The sequence below is a fragment of the Rhea pennata genome, chromosome 2 (genome assembly GCF_028389875.1).
Source record: "Rhea pennata isolate bPtePen1 chromosome 2, bPtePen1.pri, whole genome shotgun sequence".
Taxonomy (NCBI): Eukaryota; Metazoa; Chordata; class Aves; order Rheiformes; family Rheidae; genus Rhea; species Rhea pennata.
Window position 1 is genome coordinate 30066405 of NC_084664.1, and position 20361 is coordinate 30086765.

The 20361-nt window shown below is 38.4% G+C and overlaps 1 protein-coding gene across 1 annotated transcript; it reads right to left on the reverse strand.

The window, feature by feature from the left end:
• Positions 1 to 16259: 16259 nt before the first annotated feature.
• On the reverse strand, positions 16260 to 19918 carry NDUFA4 (NDUFA4 mitochondrial complex associated). Its single transcript, XM_062567767.1, has 4 exons — positions 19774 to 19918; positions 19208 to 19296; positions 18810 to 18870; positions 16260 to 16480 (listed from the first exon to the last, which is right to left on the reverse strand). Exons 1-4 carry the CDS (start codon positions 19813 to 19815, stop codon positions 16424 to 16426), a joined length of 249 nt encoding a protein of 82 aa, XP_062423751.1. The 5' UTR covers positions 19816 to 19918; the 3' UTR covers positions 16260 to 16423.
• Between the last annotated feature and the right edge of the window lie 443 nt (positions 19919 to 20361).

The window sequence follows — 20361 nt, forward strand, 5'->3', positions numbered from 1 at the left end:
CCCTCATCTGTGACATCTACATACATGGCAACAAATAAAAAGAAGTTATCTAGTATAATAATAAATAAATAAATAATAATAATAATAATTTTTAAAATAATAAAAAGAAAATATCTGGTAGATTATGAGTAGTACAATGCACAACTAATGCAGAAAGCTGAATGAATGACATATAAAGTTCAGTGTAAAGGTTCAGTGGGACATAGAACTTCGTGAAACATTGAGTTATCCTTCAGTAAAGCCAATTTCACACAGCAATGGGCTCTTAATAGTATTCCTACTCCAAAATCCAAATCTAGCAGACTCTCCTCACTGCTGAGAAATATTATTATTATTATTATTATTATTCACCACTGTGATTTAGTTAGAGAAACTTGCTATGTTTAAGAAGTACCATCATGATTGATTAAACTTGAACTGTGCCAAAATAAATAAAATATACCTGGTAATTGACTGTGCTTGCTTTTCTAACCAGCTTTTAAAAGGGAAATAAGGTTACGTATGGGAAATTAAAGAAATTAAGCATTTGCTTCCTTATCTGTCCAGTTTTCCTTCCCTACGAACATATAAATTTGTTGAGCCACTTTTACAAAATTGAAGAATGGTGTAAGTTTCTTCAGTTATTAGGTTACTACCAGCTTTATGAAAACTGGCAGCTGGAAGAAGGAGACCCAAATAAGCATCTCTTATGGAGAGGGAGGCACAAACTGAGAAGTGAAAGATGCCGGCTGGAGTCAGCCAGCTGGCGAGGCAGCAGGCATCGAGCACCCGGAGCAGCCGCGGCACGTGCTTGCAGGGGATGTCATGAGATGGCGGGCAGCTCGGACGTGCTTTGCTGAGAGGCGTTAAGGGCGAAGTCAAAATCTGCAGGCGGTGAGGCTTTAATAATTCTAGTATTCACAAAACAACTTGTCTTTAGTGTGTTTATTCAAGTACTTGACAGTTCAAAAATGTTAGGGAGTGTTTTATTTAAATGTGAATCTTTATAACTAACATATAGCACACACAAATTGTTCCTAGAGTAAGGGGACTTTAATGGGGCCCATTAAGAATCACAGAAAAAGCCATCTCTAAAAGTGAGTAGGGAATTTTATTAGAGAAAAGAAAATGCTATTTTTCCACAAACTGATTCTCTGTCTCCTTGCCTCACTGCAGAGCTTCTGACTGTAACCTTTCCCACACCTCTTTCTCCTGAGATTCTTGTAACAATCTTAACACAGAGAGAATCTTGCTGATCCTCTTGTTTGACATGCAAATCTGCTGGGAGAAATACAACATTTGAGAGAAAAAGGAGAAATCATCTGTGTAGCAGGTTTGTTTGGGTATTGTTACCACTATTAGTAGCATTACAGTTACTTTATGCTATTTACGGGTTAAATGACTAGTAAAATCATCCCTAGAAAGATGGAATAGCTGGAGGATGACAGAGAAAATTTTCAGCATTGCATGTTGCATGGATTTCCACGTGATTATACCATTTCTTATATGACTATAATGTCCACATATGTGGAATGTCTATATACTTATACAGCAGCATGGATTTGGTTGCAATTCTGACTTATTTTCTTTCTTCCTTCTGAACATCAGGATTTTTTTTGAAGTTAACCCCATCTTCTAGTGTGTCCTACAACAATTATTCCCATTTAAAAAAATAGAGAAGTTCTGCTATAACTGCTAATCTTTCGAGGAGTTGCTTGGGATTTAGGAACACCACTCTCATTGACTTTAACAAGATTACTGAGACTCTATTGTACACAAAGCTTGAAAATTAGGTGGAACAGTTAAACATTAATGACTACAATGCTTAGGCTCATATAAATTACGCAGTTGAACTAATAATACCATAACGCCTCACTGGAATTTTAAGATAGTTTTTCATAAAATAAAGAATAATTCATCAAGGATTTTCCCCCTTTCTTCAAATTTTCTTTCTTGATGTCTCCTGTCAGCCATGACAAATAATTCCCACAGTAGTACTGTTTACTCTACTGGTGCTTATAGGCTGTAGGACTGGGTAAAATTTTTTTTCCTTTCTGTTGTTTATAGATAATTACAAGTCTTTCAGAGTTCTTATAATCTAGTGCTCAAGCATTTGCCACTGTGGTATTATAGTAAATTCCAGAATATACATTTACACACATCTTGTGCTTTGAGGAGCTCAAAAAATGAAGGGAAAGTGTAAGCTGCTGAACTGATTCTGATAGGCCAATTCTTGTCCCAGTGACACCATGCATTTTAGAGGTGGGAATGGGAGAACTGGTGAAGAAAGGGTACTAATTTTTAATATAGCTTGAAAATAATAATAATAGAACAAATCACACTAAAGGGGAATAAAGCCACAATATGCAAAAACTTAAGAATCATCAGCAGCTATGATAACTGAGGAAAGAAAGGGTTTTAACCATGAGGAAGCCTGGAATCAGAGATTTCATGTGCAGGGGAATTCGAATTCTGAGGGACACACACATCCGACTGCATCAAGAAGGGAGTAACTTGGGCCCCAAATACAGAGAGAGAGTCCGTGACTGCTGTGCTGTTGCTTTGCTCCATCCTCTGCCCTCTGCTAAAAATACCACAATCTGCAAAGTTTTGCTTTACGTAGAAGAGGACCAACTTGCCTGGGACACCATCTCATGGTGTGACTTCAAGGGCCACTGAGCAATGATGCTGGGAATTTCAGGGGCGAAGGTCCACGGCAAGAGTGTAGTCAAAGTAAATTTTCTTGGTGAACTGCCCGGATATCTGGAACTTGCTTCTGGCAGGAAAAAAACTGCACACTGCGCTATCACCCAGACAAATTCTGTATCCTTTATTTTACCAGCTTTCCTAGAAAGGCACCTTATTGACAGCAGCTTTGAACATATTACTAGTAAGTTACATAAATAAAGTGCTTAAAGTCCAAGTCCTCCAGAGAGTGCAAAGGGAGGCAGGTAGAGCAGACAATTTTGGGTGAGTAGGGAAAACGAGTTCCACATCATTTCCATGTTTCTATATTCAGTTAGAACATCCCCTAGCTTGTAATTCACTGTAAACCCCTGCAAATCCTTGGGGTGCTGCTGATTTGCAGCTGAATGAATACACAGTGAATACCTGATGCTTTATGCTAAGAAGCTTTTTCTTCTTTTTCAAATAATCACATTAAATTTGTAGCTGGAAGCAGCTACCCAGCAGCTAGCATTTAAGGGTGTGATCCCATGAAAATGTACCAAAGCAAACGTTCCTGTTGATGTAAAGCTGCATGTTTGGGTGTCAGAAGGGTTCATCACTTACAAAAATGTGTGCATGATTTGGTTGTGTATATTATGTCAGAACACAGTGCTGTGTCAGTTATTTGTCTCTACAATTTCATTGTTATTTTTAAATAATCCTTTTTGCTATACAAGGCAAGAAAAAAACACTTTTAGTCAATAAAGCTCTCTGTGTCTATTTCTGTAACTTGTCTAATTTTAAAGTAGCTAGCTTTCCCTCTTCTATAGTTGTGCTTTAAATAAACAAAGTAACAAACAGGATTGCTTCTGGATTGAGATTTTCTGTCATTTTTCATCTTGAGATAAAATTTTAACAAATGAGTTGAAAGCTCCTCAAGAAAGATCTTCTAACAAAAGTGCTGACGTACTTGTAACTACAGCTGTGGCAAGAGGATGCTCTAATTGGTGCAGATGGATAGCTGCAAAAATGTCAGTTTAGCTCCACAGCATTCACTAAACAGACAAAGGAGTTTATTATATACACTATAGTATTTCTTCTTGAGTTAGTTTCACTCTGGCATTTATTTCCATTTCTATTCATTTTGTTTCTCACTGATTAAATTATTTCCCAAATCACCTTGTTTTTTACCATCATTCCTTGTAGTTAAGCATGACTACCAAATTGTTTTTGCTCTATTTACATATTAAATGCAGCAAAATGTGTTACCACAGAAGAAGTACATGCCTCAGAATATGACAACTTGAAAACATTCTGTGTTAGAGAGGGTTCAATAACTGTGAAATATTTTTTTTTCTTGATAGGCAGATAAATTTGCTCTATTTCTAGTCTGTCCTGGTCAGTTTTTAAAGCAATCTCTAAGCATTTAGCTCACACTAGAATAACAGTTTGAATTTATAAAAAGTAAATTTATATGAATATTTCTAAATCCAAAGTAGGCCATCTTGGCCTAATTAGGTGGTTATTCAAAATACTGTGAGGGTAAGTCAAATCTACACCGTGAATGTTGGCTAGGTTACACTGAAGACAAGGCAACTATGCTTTAATTCGGTTGGAAACTTAAGCTTAAATAGTAGCTTCACTATGGATTTTAATGCAAGCTCTGATCTTTAATTAAAATTCCCACGTTACAGCCCAAGTTAACTCATCTGAGTTCACCAGATCTGTTCAGAGATGAATCAAGATTCCAGTCCCTGTCGCAGCATAAATGCACCCAGTTGGCAGATACCCGCTGGGGTCCGTAGGTCGCCCACTGCCACGCTCACGGGCAGCTGGCTCTTAGCAGCGCAGGCCCTTGCTCCTCCCGAGGAGGCATCTGCTCCCACTTGGCACGGCAGCCCCGAGGACTTGCCGGTGCCCCTGACGCTGACCCTTAACAGCACAGTGACTCCGCCAAATCCACGTTAGGTTTGACAAACGGAGGGTGTCTGGGAAGTGGAGGGCATCTGGGAAGTTTTCAGAGTAATGGCCATTTGGAGCCTTAGGGGGTTCATAGAGAAAGAAATAGCATCAGCTGTTCTTGACTGACACTTGATTCTCCTTGATTGAACCAGAAATACGGAAGCATGGGACACAGGTGGATTATCCTAAACACATCTGCACTCCCTTTACATCAGGATTTACACATAGGACACATGGATATGTAAGTACAGGGCCCAGTATATGACATTTGTACAGCATACAACACAGCACTGGGCAGGATTTTGCAGCAGTAGAAAGATTTTCCTTCATGAGAAAATGCCCTACAGTCCCAGTTTCAATCTTAAATAGCATCTATTCCTCTATTCCTCCAGTGCTCTAGAGACCTTCTTCAATATCTGTGTTGTTGGCTTGAATTTGGTTCTCTAGTAATCCTGAAACTATGTAATATCAAGTAGAAAATAGTAAAATACTTGTGGTTTCTTCCCTGTCTTTTTTTTTTCTCTCCTCTTCACCAGACTAGTCTGTATAGAAATTGTTTCAAATGCATCTTTCCTACTCTTCTTATCCCCAGTGTGACTGGGTTGCCGAGTTAACGTGGAGGTAATTTCACAAATGTTTATCAGTTCCAGTGTTAAAAATAAATTGAACCAGCTTGGTATTTTCAGCTCACAGAGTTCAAAAGTGGGAATTATAACTGTGCTGGGAAGCAGAAATTCAGTGAACTCTAAGCTTTTCTTTGGGTGAAGGAAGCTACACTCATACTTGTCAAGGAGATTAACGAGAAATCTGATTGAGTCTAGAAGACTATTGCTGCAGTGGATTACAAGTTTGATCTTCTTTTTTTTCAGGGATAAACAACCTCAAGGGCTAGGACACTGGCACAGAAAAGCAGATAATATCACTGGCTGTGAAGAAAACAAGTGGCCATATGGCAGGCCCAATAAATGAAAGTGAAGCAATCCATTCAATAAAAGTACGGTTTTGTGCTATTGTACAAAATTGTTACTTTTATTTTTGTATTTTTAAGCTAATGTATGCTCTTTCTCCCACTCTTTTCTATCATCTTATTTATTCAGGCTGCATATTCTTTGGGAAAGGGATATCTAGTATTAGGAGTATGTGTTAAATCCTGCAGCTATCATAGTGCAAATGTTTAAAATTGAGTCTCTGAATAATCAGATTAAAATAAATACAAGGATAAAGATTTGTAGCTGTTAGTGGAGTGTGGAATTTCTAAAATTGGATACAAGGGAATATACTACATAAGAAGGGAATTCAGGAGAATATAGCAGTTGACAGAAAAGATGTATCCTATAACGCTTTGATCTCAAGGACCACAAGAGTAGTTAGAGGGTACTTACAGGATCAAAGGCTTATGTAAGAAATAGAGATTATCACAATTGGTCATTTTGTTCCAGACTGCATGTGTTACCGTCTCTTAAACAGACCACATCCTTAATATAAAGAAAAACCCCACAAATAATGCTTCAATATATGCAGGATTTCAAAATTCCTTGTTGTTATATTTTACTGTATTCAAGAACCATGACAAAACAAATTGTCATATACATAAATATATACAGACACACATATATACACATATTAGCAAATACCGCACCCTAGGATAATACCCAAAAAGTAGATCATGCTAACACCCAAAAAACCTTCATTTCAGTGATAGCACATCTGCACTAAATGCAGCTTTCTCACTTCTTAGTGAATGCTTTGCAAGTAAGATCAAGAAAGGGATTCTGATGGTTTTAACTCTATCCTACAGCAAGATGATTGCTGAATCAGATAAACTATTAATCTCTTTAAAGCTTGTTACTCTTGTTTTGCCAAGGCTGAGATTCTTTGCAGCAAAAAACAGCCAGGACATTTCCTGCCAAGAACCAGACATCTCATGCATGTTTCATAAATATGTTCCTCTATTCAAAACACAAGGATTAAGCAAACACCAGTTCAGTTTGCAAAGGCTTTCACTAATGATTTTTAAATAACTCCAGAAGAAATCTTGGCATTATTTAAATCAACTGTAAATTCTCATCGCTTTCAGTATGTCCAAGATTTTACCTCTAATTTTTCGCCACTGCATAAACCCTGTCAATGTTAAATGAGAGCGATATTAAGGCATACAAGTGCACTGAATATGAGGTGTCTATTTTTATTACACTTGTTTAACTTCTAAATAGCCAAATATATAACTTTTTGCCCTTAAATAAAACCTTCTCAAAATGTGCATAGAGACCTTAAACCAAGTTTATGCCTGTATTAAGTGATCATATTAAATATTATTTGCAAGAAGGTCAGATTTCAGAATAAAACTCTACCATTTATAATCTAACATCATCACATAGCAAAATTTTGTGTGAAATAGTTCAGTTCTCATGGAAGCACCTTTTAAAGTAGTACAACAACTAGCGATCATATATTTAAAAGAGCGTTGATGAAGAGTCCTCCTTTATCTAGAAAATCAATGTGCTTTATGCAAGAATTAAGAAATACGTAGGAAAAACAGATTTTGATTCTCAAGGACTCTGGGGTACCAACATGGAACATTAGAACATGCTGCGGCGCGGGCTCTGTTCCTGGTGCATGTTATGAGCAAGATCGTGACTGTGGCACCTCGCGCGCCCAGGAACCCAGTCGAGAGACGACAGAGATTTTCCTTTCCGGGCAGCAGAGTGGGTAGAGAGCTGTTCGCAAACAGCCACGGCGTTAGCTGCCGCAGCCGCCGCGGCTCTAACGAAGTGCAGCTGGGCGGCCTGGAGGAGGGCTGCTTCCAGCGCGGTCGGTGCGGCGCTCGGCCCTGGAAAGCTGGCCTGCCGCTTGCGCAGGGCGACCGGCTGAGCGGCGGTGTCCCCGCAGCACTGATCCAGCTGCAGGAACACGCACCGCACTCACCCAGCGGGGAAGAGCGCCTGCCCTTAAATGCCGTGGGAGCACTCCGTAGCGGCTGCACGCACAGCGCTGTATTAATACATGACATATTGCTTGATTTGCAAAATATTCAAAAAATTCATGTATGTATACTGTTTCTATATATACGGTACATACATGTGCTCACTAGAGTAGAAAGTAGTATTTTATACTTGCGGCTGCACCAAAATCATTCCTTATTCATACTGGACCGGCTTTGCTCTTGCTTGTATTGAAGCATGCAAACAGAAAAAAAGAAATCTTTTTCTTCCCATCAAAAAAGTCATTGAAACAGTTTAAATCCTTCCATCTCAGCTTTTAAAATCTTTAAGTATGTTCTAGTCCCCATAAGTTCACAAGGCAGAGGGCAGTGCTGCACAGAGACAATTTAGATAGCTCCTAGCAAGCTGGCCCAGAGACCGGAAGGCGGGTGGTTATGTTAGCACTGCATGACCACGCGAGCCTAGACGGATGCATCTGCTCTGCTGATGCAACGAAACTCCTACCAGCGTAAAAAAAAATGGCCCATTTGCCCTAAGTCGCATTGCTGCAGACAGAGCACAGCATTTTGTTAAATAGGTTTCTTTAAGGTAAAGGACGTACTTGAAAGGCAACCTTGTGCTCCTTTAACTGACAGCGTTAGCCAGCTCATCCAAGCACACCTCTCACCAGAAATTAGAAGTTAATTTTTCTTCTCAGTTGGAAGTTGCATGCACAAATTCGTCCTAAGAAAATTAATAAATTCAAGATTGCTTGAACAGAGTAAAGATTATTTAGCTTAGGCAATAGAGATAAAATCCAAAATAGTCTAAATTTTACGGAATTAATGTAGTTGAGTCAAAAGAGTACATGAAAACAAACCTTGCTAAAGCTAGATCTGTCTATATGCAGATATGACATAGTAGCTATACCAAATAGCTCTAAAAATCATCTTAGGCATCTTGGATGGGCAAAGAAGCTTCTGTGAACCATTTCTAAGCAATTGCTATTCCAGCCCTAAACAGAAACACTGGCATCACTTGAGCAAACAAAAAACTCCACAGGATGCCAGTGCCATCAGAATTTTACCCCAGATGTTCCTGTGCTTCTTTCTTGCTCTCTGACCCTAAATTTAGTCAACAGGCTCTTAATTCAAAGCCTGTGGCAAATGATAATTTCAGCAGGTTTTCAAGCAGTCTTTGTATAAAATTCTAGAAACCTGGTTGGAAGCAGGCAAGTTGTTTGACACTCCAGAAAGTACGATGATGTTCTACGCCTACTCTGTGTTAACAGTTCTCCACAGAAAACACAAAACAACGTGGCGTGCAAATGCCTTTGGCACCTTAGCAGGTGCACTTTTCAGTCAACTATGTTTTTACTATATGCTTTGTGAATGTGGTGTTATCTTTGCTTCATTTTAAGATACCAAATCACATACTCCTATAATCTTCAACCCATAAATAGTTTTCTAACCATCTAACTTACGGTGAATTCCCTTTCTGAGGTATTGCTGTGGCCAGGATATGATATGCCTTCTTTTTCAGAGAGGTCAGGCTTCCAACAATGCTCATCCATTTGCTGTTAGATATTTTTATATCCAGTCAGTTTTCTATTGCAAAAACCACAAAGTTTTACTTTGATCAGTTAACTTTCCTGCTTACTCAGAAAGCTGGTTTCATAGCTGTAATGAGATGTTGATGGGAAAAGATACTATTTCTTTTTAACACAGAAGTAGCCCATGATGCTAACATTTCAGGAAATAGCACAGTCTAGCAGAAGGAAAGCTACTGTCAAGCAGAAGATATATGAGTGAAGAGGATTTCTCAGCCTGGTAAGCAGAAATCCAGGCTATCTGGCTGAGGAAAGGATGAGCGAACAAAGAGCAAAGACAAGAAAAATGGAGACCTTAAACAGCATATCTGTACACATTTATATACTGCTGTCACTGAGCTCTTCTCATCTGCAATGAATGGAACGTACAAACAAACAAAAAATCCATCCAATTCTCTATGTTGAAATTCATGTACAAAAACATTTTCCTGTGACAATAATTTGTAATCGAGGAATTTATAACTCCTCCACCATATTTTTACATCCTCTGCCTTTCCAGACCTGAGTGAGTAGGCCACTTATTTCTGTCTCCGCACTCTCCTTGCTATGGAGGTAACAAATCTCTTCTCCTGGGGCCTCAAAAAGCTCATTCTTCTTTCCCACAAAGCTACCTTTATCACAGAGAAATGCAGCAAAATACTTCCAAACAGAATTTTCGGCACGCTATTAGATGGTTTAGTTTGCATTTTAGGTACATAATGAATGTGAAGTTTCAGATGGAAAAGGTCCCTTGCCTCCAAAGCACACGATGTGAGCTCGGCAAGTCTGTGAACACGTCTCAGCTGACCGCCGCAGCATGCGGCTAGGCTGAAGAACCAAAAGTCCAATGCTATGTACTATATGATCTCGTCCACCTTCCTGCCCAGTGCATGTTATGCTCCTTTAGTGGAAATATTTCTTTTGCAAAATGTTCTGAATTTGAGAATCGTATTTTAAGTATGTCTGCATTCCTCTACTCATTATTAGTTTAAGCTCATCCTTTAAATTCTAAAAAGTGTAAAAAAAAAAAAAAAAAAAAAAAGAAAAGAAAGAAAGAAAGAAAGAAAGGAAAGGAAAGAAAAGAAAAGAAAAGAAAAGAAAAGAAAAGAAAAGAAAAGAAAAGAAAAGAAAAGAAAAGAAAAGAAAAGAAAAGAAAAGAAAAGAAAAGAAAAGAAAAGAAAAAAATCCCCATATCTTTACTTCAGCTACCAGGCCAGTTGTGGAATATTTGATTTGACAGAGCAGACAGGTAAGGTTTGTGCCATCTTTTTTTATCGTGATCATGTAAAAACTGTGTAGAAGAGTACATCACTGTTAAAACACACAGCTCTTGTAATTTGGGCCACGAGTCAACCTCAACCTTCTTCCTCTCTGCCAGTGATTGATAAAGTAGACAGTTACCATGGGCTCCTGACAAGGAGCAGGTTGAGCAGATTGTTTTTTGCTACCAAGTAAAATTTATCCATGTAGAGGAATTCTTTTCTGTACATGACAAGAGTAAAATTGGATTTAAGATGGAAGACCTTGTGATATCTTTTTCCTGCTTGAAAATTTAAGACTGATTGCTTTCACGAAAAGTAATGTACAAGATAAGCTTGTATTAAAAGTTATTGATACTGAAATTATTAAGAGAAAGCATATCAAACTAAAATACATTTAGTTAACCTACAATTCATACATATACATATATTACTTGCATGTTTTAGAAATAAATTAGTCTTTATGCCATTTTCAGACTTTGTATAAAGATTGCTATTTTTAAAAAGTCGTAAACTTGTCTTTTTTCACACTCTACATCATTACAGCCTGAGCTTTAGTATTGCAAAATTCTGAATATGATTCACCAGACCCTTTTCTGCAGTTACTCTACTGTTGCTTTTTATTTTAAGTAATACTTTAAATTAACTGGCATATCATGTTTTTAGTTTTAGGGGTTTTTTTGACTCCCCTAATTCTCACTGCATTATAGTAGGCAAAGCAGACGAACATCAGCTCTGTCTAGTTATGGTACCTGTAATGAACAGCTTTCACATTTCCCAAATACAGGTAGAAATTGATGGGCATAAGCAAAGAAAGCTCCTATAGTAAAATCAAGAACTTGCTGTAACTTCAGTAATTGTTTCTAGCTATATAAATACAGGGATTTCCATTAAAACAAGGCAGATGTTCTATGCCCCACCAGCTACAGAGAGGCTAAATATTCTCCACTTTCCTCACTTACCGCTACGAAACAAAGCACAAAGCAATATCCCTGAAGCTGCCGTCCCTGTCAGCAAGATAACTTTACTAGTTTAGCATAGGACTGATCCTGTACTCGTGTCCAGAATTTCCTACCATTCATAGTGCTTAAACAGAAGCATAAACTGAGGTGCTTGAGTTAAGCATTTTCTGGACTTTCACGCATACAAGAGCCCTCATTCATGTACCACAGACAGAGGCCTGGCAAGGATGAGCAAGCTACAGCCCAGGCCTTCAGCACACCTGCGGAGATGACATCTCACGTCTTCCTTCTCCAAGCGTTGATGCCGCGAGCCTCAGCCAAAGCCATGGTTCACAGCGTGGGTGGTCATGGGACTCCCCTTGCAGAAACCTCAAACTTGTCTACCTGACAATGACAGTACAGTCATTTTCTATCAGATTTTCACTCACAGGGTGTATCTCCCTCTTCCTATTCCTTCACACGTAGTTATTCTTTTTCCTTTTTTTCCTCCTCCTCCTTTCCCCTGAAATAAACCTGCACTTCCTTAGGTTTTTATAAAAGTTAGGAGAGTTGTAACCTGCACAAGGGAAATTTTTGTTGATCTATGGTCATTCTGAGAACATTCTCTCTATTGTAGAGAAAAATTTTCTTCCTCTAAGCTTCCAAAATTCTAAGAAGTTAAATCTGTTTGGACATATCACGAAAACTAGAACAACATCTGAAACATACTATTTGTTCAGCACTATCAAAATCCCACAGACTATCATGAGATGTGAGTAGTACAACATAATAGGAAGTTTAAAATTGGGATGAAACTCAGTTTTCTTCCAGTTGATAATGAGTTCTGCTATTTTCCTGCTCTCAACCTAGCAATATATATATATATATATATATATATATATACATATATATATATATATATATATACACACACATATCAGTACTGAGAAAATCTTATTAGATTCAACCCTATTTTTAAACAGTTCGGTCCAAAATCTTCATTCAGACACACTGATGCCACCCCATTAAATTCCAGCAGTGGCACCACTGGTAGAAAATGAACGGCACTCAGATTTTTCACCTTTAAGTAATCTGTTTTCATTACCTTCTCAGTAGTTTGTTTCATTTGCCTGCAGTAAGGAAACTAAAATTAGAAAACATTTCATGCTCATAGCTTGCTTTCAATATGAAAAAAAAAAAAAAAAAACTATAAATTTATCTATTGGGTTATGCCTTGTGCAGTTCCACTGAAAAAAGTTGTCTTTACATTATAATGATGAACTGTAAATGGTGTAGTGCATTATTTTTGTCCAAAGTAAATCAAATTAATGAGCCTGGAAATATTATTTGAGGTGTCTAATTTGTAAACTATTGCCAATAGTCATGAATATTACCCAATAGAATTTGTATTCTCCTTTATAAACACATAGAAATGCATGCGTTATAAACTATTTTCTGATCATCTTCAGAACTTGATATTTCTTCCAGGAGTTCCACATGCCCATTTTGTTTCACTTCCAGTAGCAAATGAATGTCAGATAAATGCTAGTAGTAAACTATCAAAAGTTGGAATGCCTTTTTCTTCCCTGACTCACATACTTAAGCTCTCATTTCACATTACCTAAAGCATTACTGATTTTGACAGAAATTAAAAAAAAATATTCCAGTGAGTTGAAAGATAGAAGAGAACAAAAATGAAATATAGCTGGCTACTTTTCAACTTCTGAAAAGACAAGTGGATCTCATAGGATCTCCAGCTAATGACTGTGAGAATAGCATTAACTTAGAAATGCTAAGAACTACTTTTTAGTTTCATTTATACAAAACTTAAAATAAATAACTAAATAAAGGCAGCAGAAAACTAGAAAACCCCGACCAGAAAGCTCCAGATGCTCTTGACTGACCACTTTCAGAAAAGCAGTATTTGAAAATCTTTAACTGCCCTCTCACTCCTATGAGAAACAGACTACAGTTGTTCTTTGATAGCAGAAATTTGTAGCTCCTGGGCATAGATTAGTGAAGCTTTTTTATTCATACTGTAATAGTAGAAGGAAAATCTCTTTACTTCCTAAAGCGATAATTTATTAACAAACACATTCTAAATGACTTCCAACACATGAGCGATGGTAGTGACCTGTGTAGTTAATGGTGATAAGGAAAAAAAAATGTGAAGTACTTTTCTGGGTTAGATAAATGTTACTCTGGATAAGTATTACTAAATTTTACTAAAAACTAAGTTTTGTTTCTCAAGAATGACAAGGAGGCCTATTTTCTTACATTGTATTGACTACTGTCCTTACTGAGAAAGTGTTAAGCTTTACCAATTACAGATAACACTGTTTTGAAGTAATCAAAAACCAAAGCGCATCTAAGCTTGACAGCACTAGAATTGAAATATGTTTGGGAATCATGCCATTATAGTGGCATCCAGAGACATAAACTCTTAAGAAGCTTTGAGATAGAGGATGAGATTAAATGATTTGGCCTCCATAGAAACTTCTCATAATAAATGCTGATGCAAAGAACACTTTTTAAGGAAGGGGGGATTCATCATGTTTCAGATAAAAGCATGAAATCAGTCAATTCTTGGATATATTAAGGAAAAAAAAAAAAAAAGGCCTGGCCAGTAAGCTTTTCTGCAAAACTGCAAAATGGGACAACTATTATCTGGCAAAGATGCAAGTGAACACTTGTTTTTCCTGACTTTTCATAAATCTACGATGCTTCACTTCCTCTTGTCCCAGGAAAAGGTTTCCAGTTGCTTTAATAGCAGTGCCTGTCTCATGGCCGACAAGTACCAGCAGTGGTCCTGTGGACTTCCACATATTTCTAACTTTTTCCATAAACTCTTTTTGGTTGTAAAAGTCTTTTTCCTAGGATAACTTCTCAACCTCCCTCTCTGACAAAGCATTGTGGTCCAATCAGAATTAAACACACCATTACTGAAATGCCAACTGCAATTGTTTCTTCGTGATATCTCCAGGGAATACCATCTTTGCCTTCATGAAGAAGAAAAAGGTAGTTTTAAAGAAGGTAACGCAACATTTTACTATCACAGATTATTATTGCTAGGCTGTGAAAAGAGGTCCCCTGCATAAACAACACATGATAAAAATACAAAAAAGTGTACTAGATACCGATAGACCATCACCAAGCAGATGTCAGCTTAGACTAAACATATGCTTCGTTTTATGTGGAGTCAACAGTCCCCCTCTCCCCAAGAGGAACCTGGGGTGAATAAAGGTAAGCATGAATTTAAAGTCCTTATAGGACTAGAATTTCAAACAATTTACATGATATTAAAAAAAAAAAAAAAAAAAAAAAACAAAAAAAAAAACAAAACAGAGAATAACATAGTACATTTGTATGGTAATGAAATTAATATTAGTGAGGTAACAATAATAAACTGCAGAATTAAATTAGGAAGATACATCCACCAACACGTAAGTTCACCATAAAATATCAAGAATAGTGGAACTTTTTTTTAAATAAAGAATGCCACTGCCTTAGGATTAGTAAAGTTTATGAATTTTAGTGCTCCTATATCCCAAAATTGAGTATTTAAACATTTCATTTTTGCCCAGAAAATAATTACTTTCAGATTTATAGTAGGTATGGTGTAACCTGAAGTCTGTATATGTGAAGTGTTCAATAATAAGAACGACTGTTGTGACAATTTAGTCAAATGGAAGCAAAAAGTAACATTGTATTTGTATGAAGACAATGTGTAACTGGTTGAGTTCTAATACGCATATTTCTCAGTCATAAATTTACCCATGCAAAACCTGGCACAGGAGTAATGGAATTCTTCCTCTGACTTAATTTCTTTTTGTAAAATACATAACATTTTTCAGTTATTTAATATTTCAAGCATAAAAGATTGAGAAGCAAAATTCTTTTGATGTCTAATAGTTTTAAATTCAGCATAAACTGAATATAAATTAAAAAAAGCATAAACTTACAATTTAAAATATGACAGAAGCATATCCCCAGAAGGAAAATGAGCCCTTTCAAAATAACAGTCTTCAAAATGAAACATGATGGCTTTAATTTAAAATATTTATTTTGTATACCTGACAGCAGCAAGTATACTGGCATCAGGAGAGAAGTAGCACCGTAGGAACTGCTTTCCACTCAATCCACATCTTGAACTCTAAATAGCGTTAAGTACCTCTATTAAATATATTTTGAAATATTGTCAAGGGCAGACAATCCATTTTTTCTTAACTTGTTTTATTAAGAGAACCTTGAGCCTATGCTCTGTTGTGACTGAAAGTATCAGCTGCATAGCACCTGGCCAAGAACCAGATTTGTTTCCTGGATATTAACCTTTTTGGATGTCTTCAGCTGGCTCCAGAAAACAATTCTAATGTACTGCATTTAGAGACAACATTAATAGTACTTGTATTACTATATTAGTAAAATCTGGAAGGATTACAGTTAACAAGGTATTAAAATGTTTCCTATTTTAAATGTGATACTTCTAAAACTGACAACAAAATGTGTTGCCACATAATGTTTACTTCCTAACTACAGATGTAGTCCCTAAGAGAACTTGGAGACTTTGCCCACCACTATAAACAGTATCTCAATTACAGTAGTTCTTTTCTTCTTCAGGAACCATGGAAGTCTCTGAAGCGAGTAAATGAAAACTATTCAGCATTCTGGTAAATAAGAGAAATAAGAAGGTAATTTCAACCAAATAATGCACATAAAACTGACTTGCAGTACGTACTCTCAAGCACCTGCAGTTTGGTACACTACATTAATGCACAATTATTTTTCCAGAGTCAACAGCCTGAGTATAAAGCCTGTCAAGACAACTTTTCTTTCTTGTTGAGCAAACATGAATCAGCATTTGCTTATTATTTATCTGATCATACAAGAACTTGTAAATGTCAGCATGTTCTCATTTTGCAAAATAAGAGCAAAGAGTAGACACTTCAAGTTTCACACATTTATTAGGCCCCAAAAGAACACTTTTAAACACATGATCAAGTGCAGTGTGAGGCAGACTTAATTATTTCCTGGATGATTAAGCATGATAATTGTGCGGACGGCTTCCGGAAGACCTTTCTGTGCAGCTTATGGAGAAGAGAATGTTGTTCAGAAGTCAGGACGATCTTTTTTCAGTTTACTGTAATCTACATTAACCGAGTAGAACTGGGAAAGAGAAGAGGAAAAAATTGACCAGAATAAGAAGCTTGACTAAACATTTTCTATGGCATTTACCAGAAAAAGGCCCCATGCATCACTAAAACTTATGTCAGGAAACAAACCAGTTTGCAGTCAGTGCACTGGACCATAATAAATGCTTCAACTCCCCCTACCTCCCTCTTGCCAACAAAATCCTTTAAAGAGCAGTAACTTTTTATAGCATCTCCATTGTGCATACCGTACTAGATCTCCTGATTCTAAATATGAGGAACTTCCAGTGTCCACAACTGAAGGGACACCCAGAATCTTTTCTGTAACCCCAGAATTAAAAGTTCATACACAGGAGGCTTTTATAGTACTACTAGGGTTATGCTTTTTGCCAAAATCTATGTGCTCCTACATACAGGAAGCAATAAAGTACATCTGGCTTGCCAAGTAGGACAAAGCATGGTAAATATGAACAGTAGTGTCACAAGGGAAACATTTAGAGTAGTGCTGCTAAAGCCAAGCTCAGTTTAGTAGATGAATCTAGAACAGTATCCCTGCAGGACATGACAAGAAAGAAGGAAGGTAAGAATAGATTTTTTCCCCAACTTAGTTAATATTAACACAGTTGAAGTCCAAACAATTTATAACATTCCAAGTAGTCAATTAGGACAGTGAATTTACAGAGTAAAATTGTATCTTGACATTCCAGTCTGACTTGACACCATGCTACTTTTAATAAAGCAAACAAACAAATAAACAAAATACAAAACACCAAACAGTGACTAAATTGTAATGATTACTACAGTTAAGGCAATAACTGTTGTAACACTGCAGATGAGCCTTTCACAAGACCAATTTAGGATATAGTCTGAATTAGCAATTCAACTAGGCATTAAAGTGCACCCAAACCTAAGAACTGACAGCTCTCCAACTTTAACAGCCTGAACACCAAGTAAAGAAGTATGCAGCTCTTGATTCATAAGAAGTATTTACCCATCAATTTGATTATCTTTAGTCAAAAGGTCAAACTTGGAAATATATATTTTTTTTAACTATTTAAACAAAACCCCCATCCCTCAACTGAAAATGTTAAGATTGCACAAGCACAGTCATTTTAATTACAACTTTCTATGCAACTCCCACACAATCATCAGGTCTTAACTCTTTTCTTAGTTAATTGACTTCTTCAGTTTTTCCTGAGAAAAGTCTTCAAAAGAAAAACAATGTAATCAAAAGCTAAAACTTCCTACATCAGGGCATTTTACTAAAGTCATCCTCGATTTAGAACTTCTGCCTTTCTACTTCCCATAGCACAGACTTGGAAATGACACACACACCCAAATATGGTAAACCATGAGGTTGTTTTTGCATGCTAAGACTGAGTAGGAATGCTACAGAAGGCACGCACTCTTTGAGAGAATCTATGCCGCACACTACATTGAGTTTGCCTCTTTTACATATTTAAGGAACAGTTAGCAACATTTCAGAGGCAATAATGAAAATACAGTATTATGTTCTTGAACTTTTGAGGAAACTGCAAAGTATTTTATTTTGGGGTTTGTTTTGCTTATTTTTTTAGATTACTAGCTTAGGAAGATATAGCACTAAACAGAAATTGGCTTAATGTTTGCTTTTTTAGTAGCTTGAGGATAGTCTTAAACTATTCTTAACTGGAATCTACTAAGCTCAGAGCAGCCAAAGTAGCAATACAAAAATGTAAACTATGTTTATCGTATTGTAAAATAAAAAGGAAAATAAAATGTAACGAAGCACTAAAAGAAGTGTTTACTGTTTTAGTAAAATAAATGATAAAAGCTTTATTTCTGTAAACTACAACATACAGTTTGCATTTTTGCTTATTAGCTCAATGAAGTAACTTGAAATTACTTAAAGAACAGCTCTATCGTATCTGGTTGCTTAATTACAGACAACTGATTTTTTTGTCAAAAAATCAACTGCAGAACTGAATTTAGTGTTTTCTAAACGAAATACTGACATTTTCCTGCTTTGTTTGTGTAAAGTTTTGAACTTTAAAGGCTTCAGTTAAGATCTTGAAGAGGTTCTCCTTCTCCTGGTTATCTATCTCTCTGAGCATTATAAGCTAGTATGTTCTCACTCTTACGTATGTATTATTCTGTATGAAAGAGATGAAATATATGATTACTTCTGTAATTGGCGTCCTTTCACTTCATCATCCAACTCTACAAAATTTTTAAATTTCAGTTCTCTACTTTGGGTTCTAGAGACAAACAACATTTGAACAGCAGAAAAAGTATATTACACATTCAGCTACTTTCTAATGCACTCAAATCTCTTAAAGCAAGTAAGCTACAGCTTTGCGTTTTACCTTGTACTGGTCACTGGGAGACAGCTTATTCCAAGGTTCTGGATTATTTTTTTTGTCCCAACTATTGAGAGAAACACAAGATATGGGAACCTATTAAGAAAAATCAGCATACTACCTTCATAACAAGTAAAATTTATATGTACACTGAGATTATTAGACCATGGACTGTTATGTGACCAAATAGATTTCCTTAGAGAAAGACAAAGCCCTTTGTCAGCAGTCTCTAAATAGTGTATGTTAAATAAACAAATCTCCCGGTCAAGGGAATCACCAGGAACTCAGTGCAAGTGATGTTGGAAAAAGACATTCAGGCTTCCAGAAACACAAAAAATGAGAAAGAGAAGTTTATTTTAACATGTCTAGCAAGAAGGCGAGGCAGTACATTATATCATACGTACCAGACCTCAGGGTTGAACACTGCCAAACGCATGACATACAGCGCTGCGCCAACACCTCCAGATCCAATAATCAAAAACAGAGGAATCAACTGGAACAAGAAATATGTTCAGCCGCAAAATACAATGTAACACAAAAGTATTATTTTACATAGCATTTCTGATTACACCAGTGACAAGCCATGGAACAAGCTCACTCATTTTGTGCGATACATCGCATATTACACGTCCCTCTAAAGCCTAAACACAAGCTCCAAGTGTGCAAAACGCCCCCGGGATTACAGAAGCTCCCTGAAAAATACACATTAAGAACATGCTGCAAGATGCCGACACTACTGAACACACGGTAACGCGTGTCTCTCAGAAACAAAGGCGAGTTTCTCCGTTCCCCAGAACGGCCCCAGCCGTTTGTACCAGAGGCAGGAACTGGGCGGGGGAGAAGCCGCCCAGGAGAGGCACCTGGGGCCTTGCTGCTGCCGCGCGAGAACGGCCCGCGGCCGCCAGCGCGCAGCGCGACCCGCCCGCCTCTCAGGGCTCGCACCGCCGAGCCCGCTGCCGCCGGTACTCACGCTGGGGTGCTTCTTGGCGTGGCTGACCATAACGCGAAACATGGCTGCAGCGGGCAAAGCCGGAGGTGTCGCTCCCCACCAGGCTGCGCAGCCCGTCCTCCCGCTTCGGCTGCCGAGGCCCAATGTCACGGAGGCCCCCGGCGCGGCAGGTGCCCGCCGCCGCAGCCCGGATGTAGCAGCTCCGGCGTTCGCCTGCTCGCCCTCTTCCGCCGCGGCGCCCCGCGGCGTGCGGCCGCCGCGCCCCGCGCCGAAGCTGCCGCGCGCGCCCGGCCGCGGGGCGCCGCCGCGGCCGGCAGCCGCTCTCGGGAAGCAGGCACGCGGCGGGGCACCCCGCGCCGCGCCGGGGGGGAACTGAGCCGGCGCCAACGCCGGGCTGTGCCGCCCGCGCGCGCCGCGCTGCCCGCCGCGCATGCGCCCCGCCAGCTGGAGCGGGGTCGCGCGGCGGCCGTTAGGGCGCGAGGGCCGCGTGCTGCCCGCCCGCGCGCCCTTCCCCTGCCCGCGCCTCTCGGCGGGCGCCTCGCGCGCGTCCCGCAGCCTCTTCCACGCCGCGGCGAGGCAGCAGCCCCTCAGACGTGCCCGGCTTTACGC

Bases quoted from the DNA above. Each gene is read 5' to 3' on its own strand.
- NDUFA4 (XM_062567767.1), bottom strand. From the start codon at position 19,815: ATGTTTCGCGTTATGGTCAGCCACGCCAAGAAGCACCCCAGC. The intron at 18,871-19,207 runs GTACGTATGATA...TTCTCTCAATAG, and splicing joins GTGTTCAACCCTGAGGTCTG to TTGGGACAAAAAAAATAATC. The intron at 16,481-18,809 runs GTAAAACGCAAA...TCTCTTTCCCAG, and splicing joins CTCCCAGTGACCAGTACAAG to TTCTACTCGGTTAATGTAGA.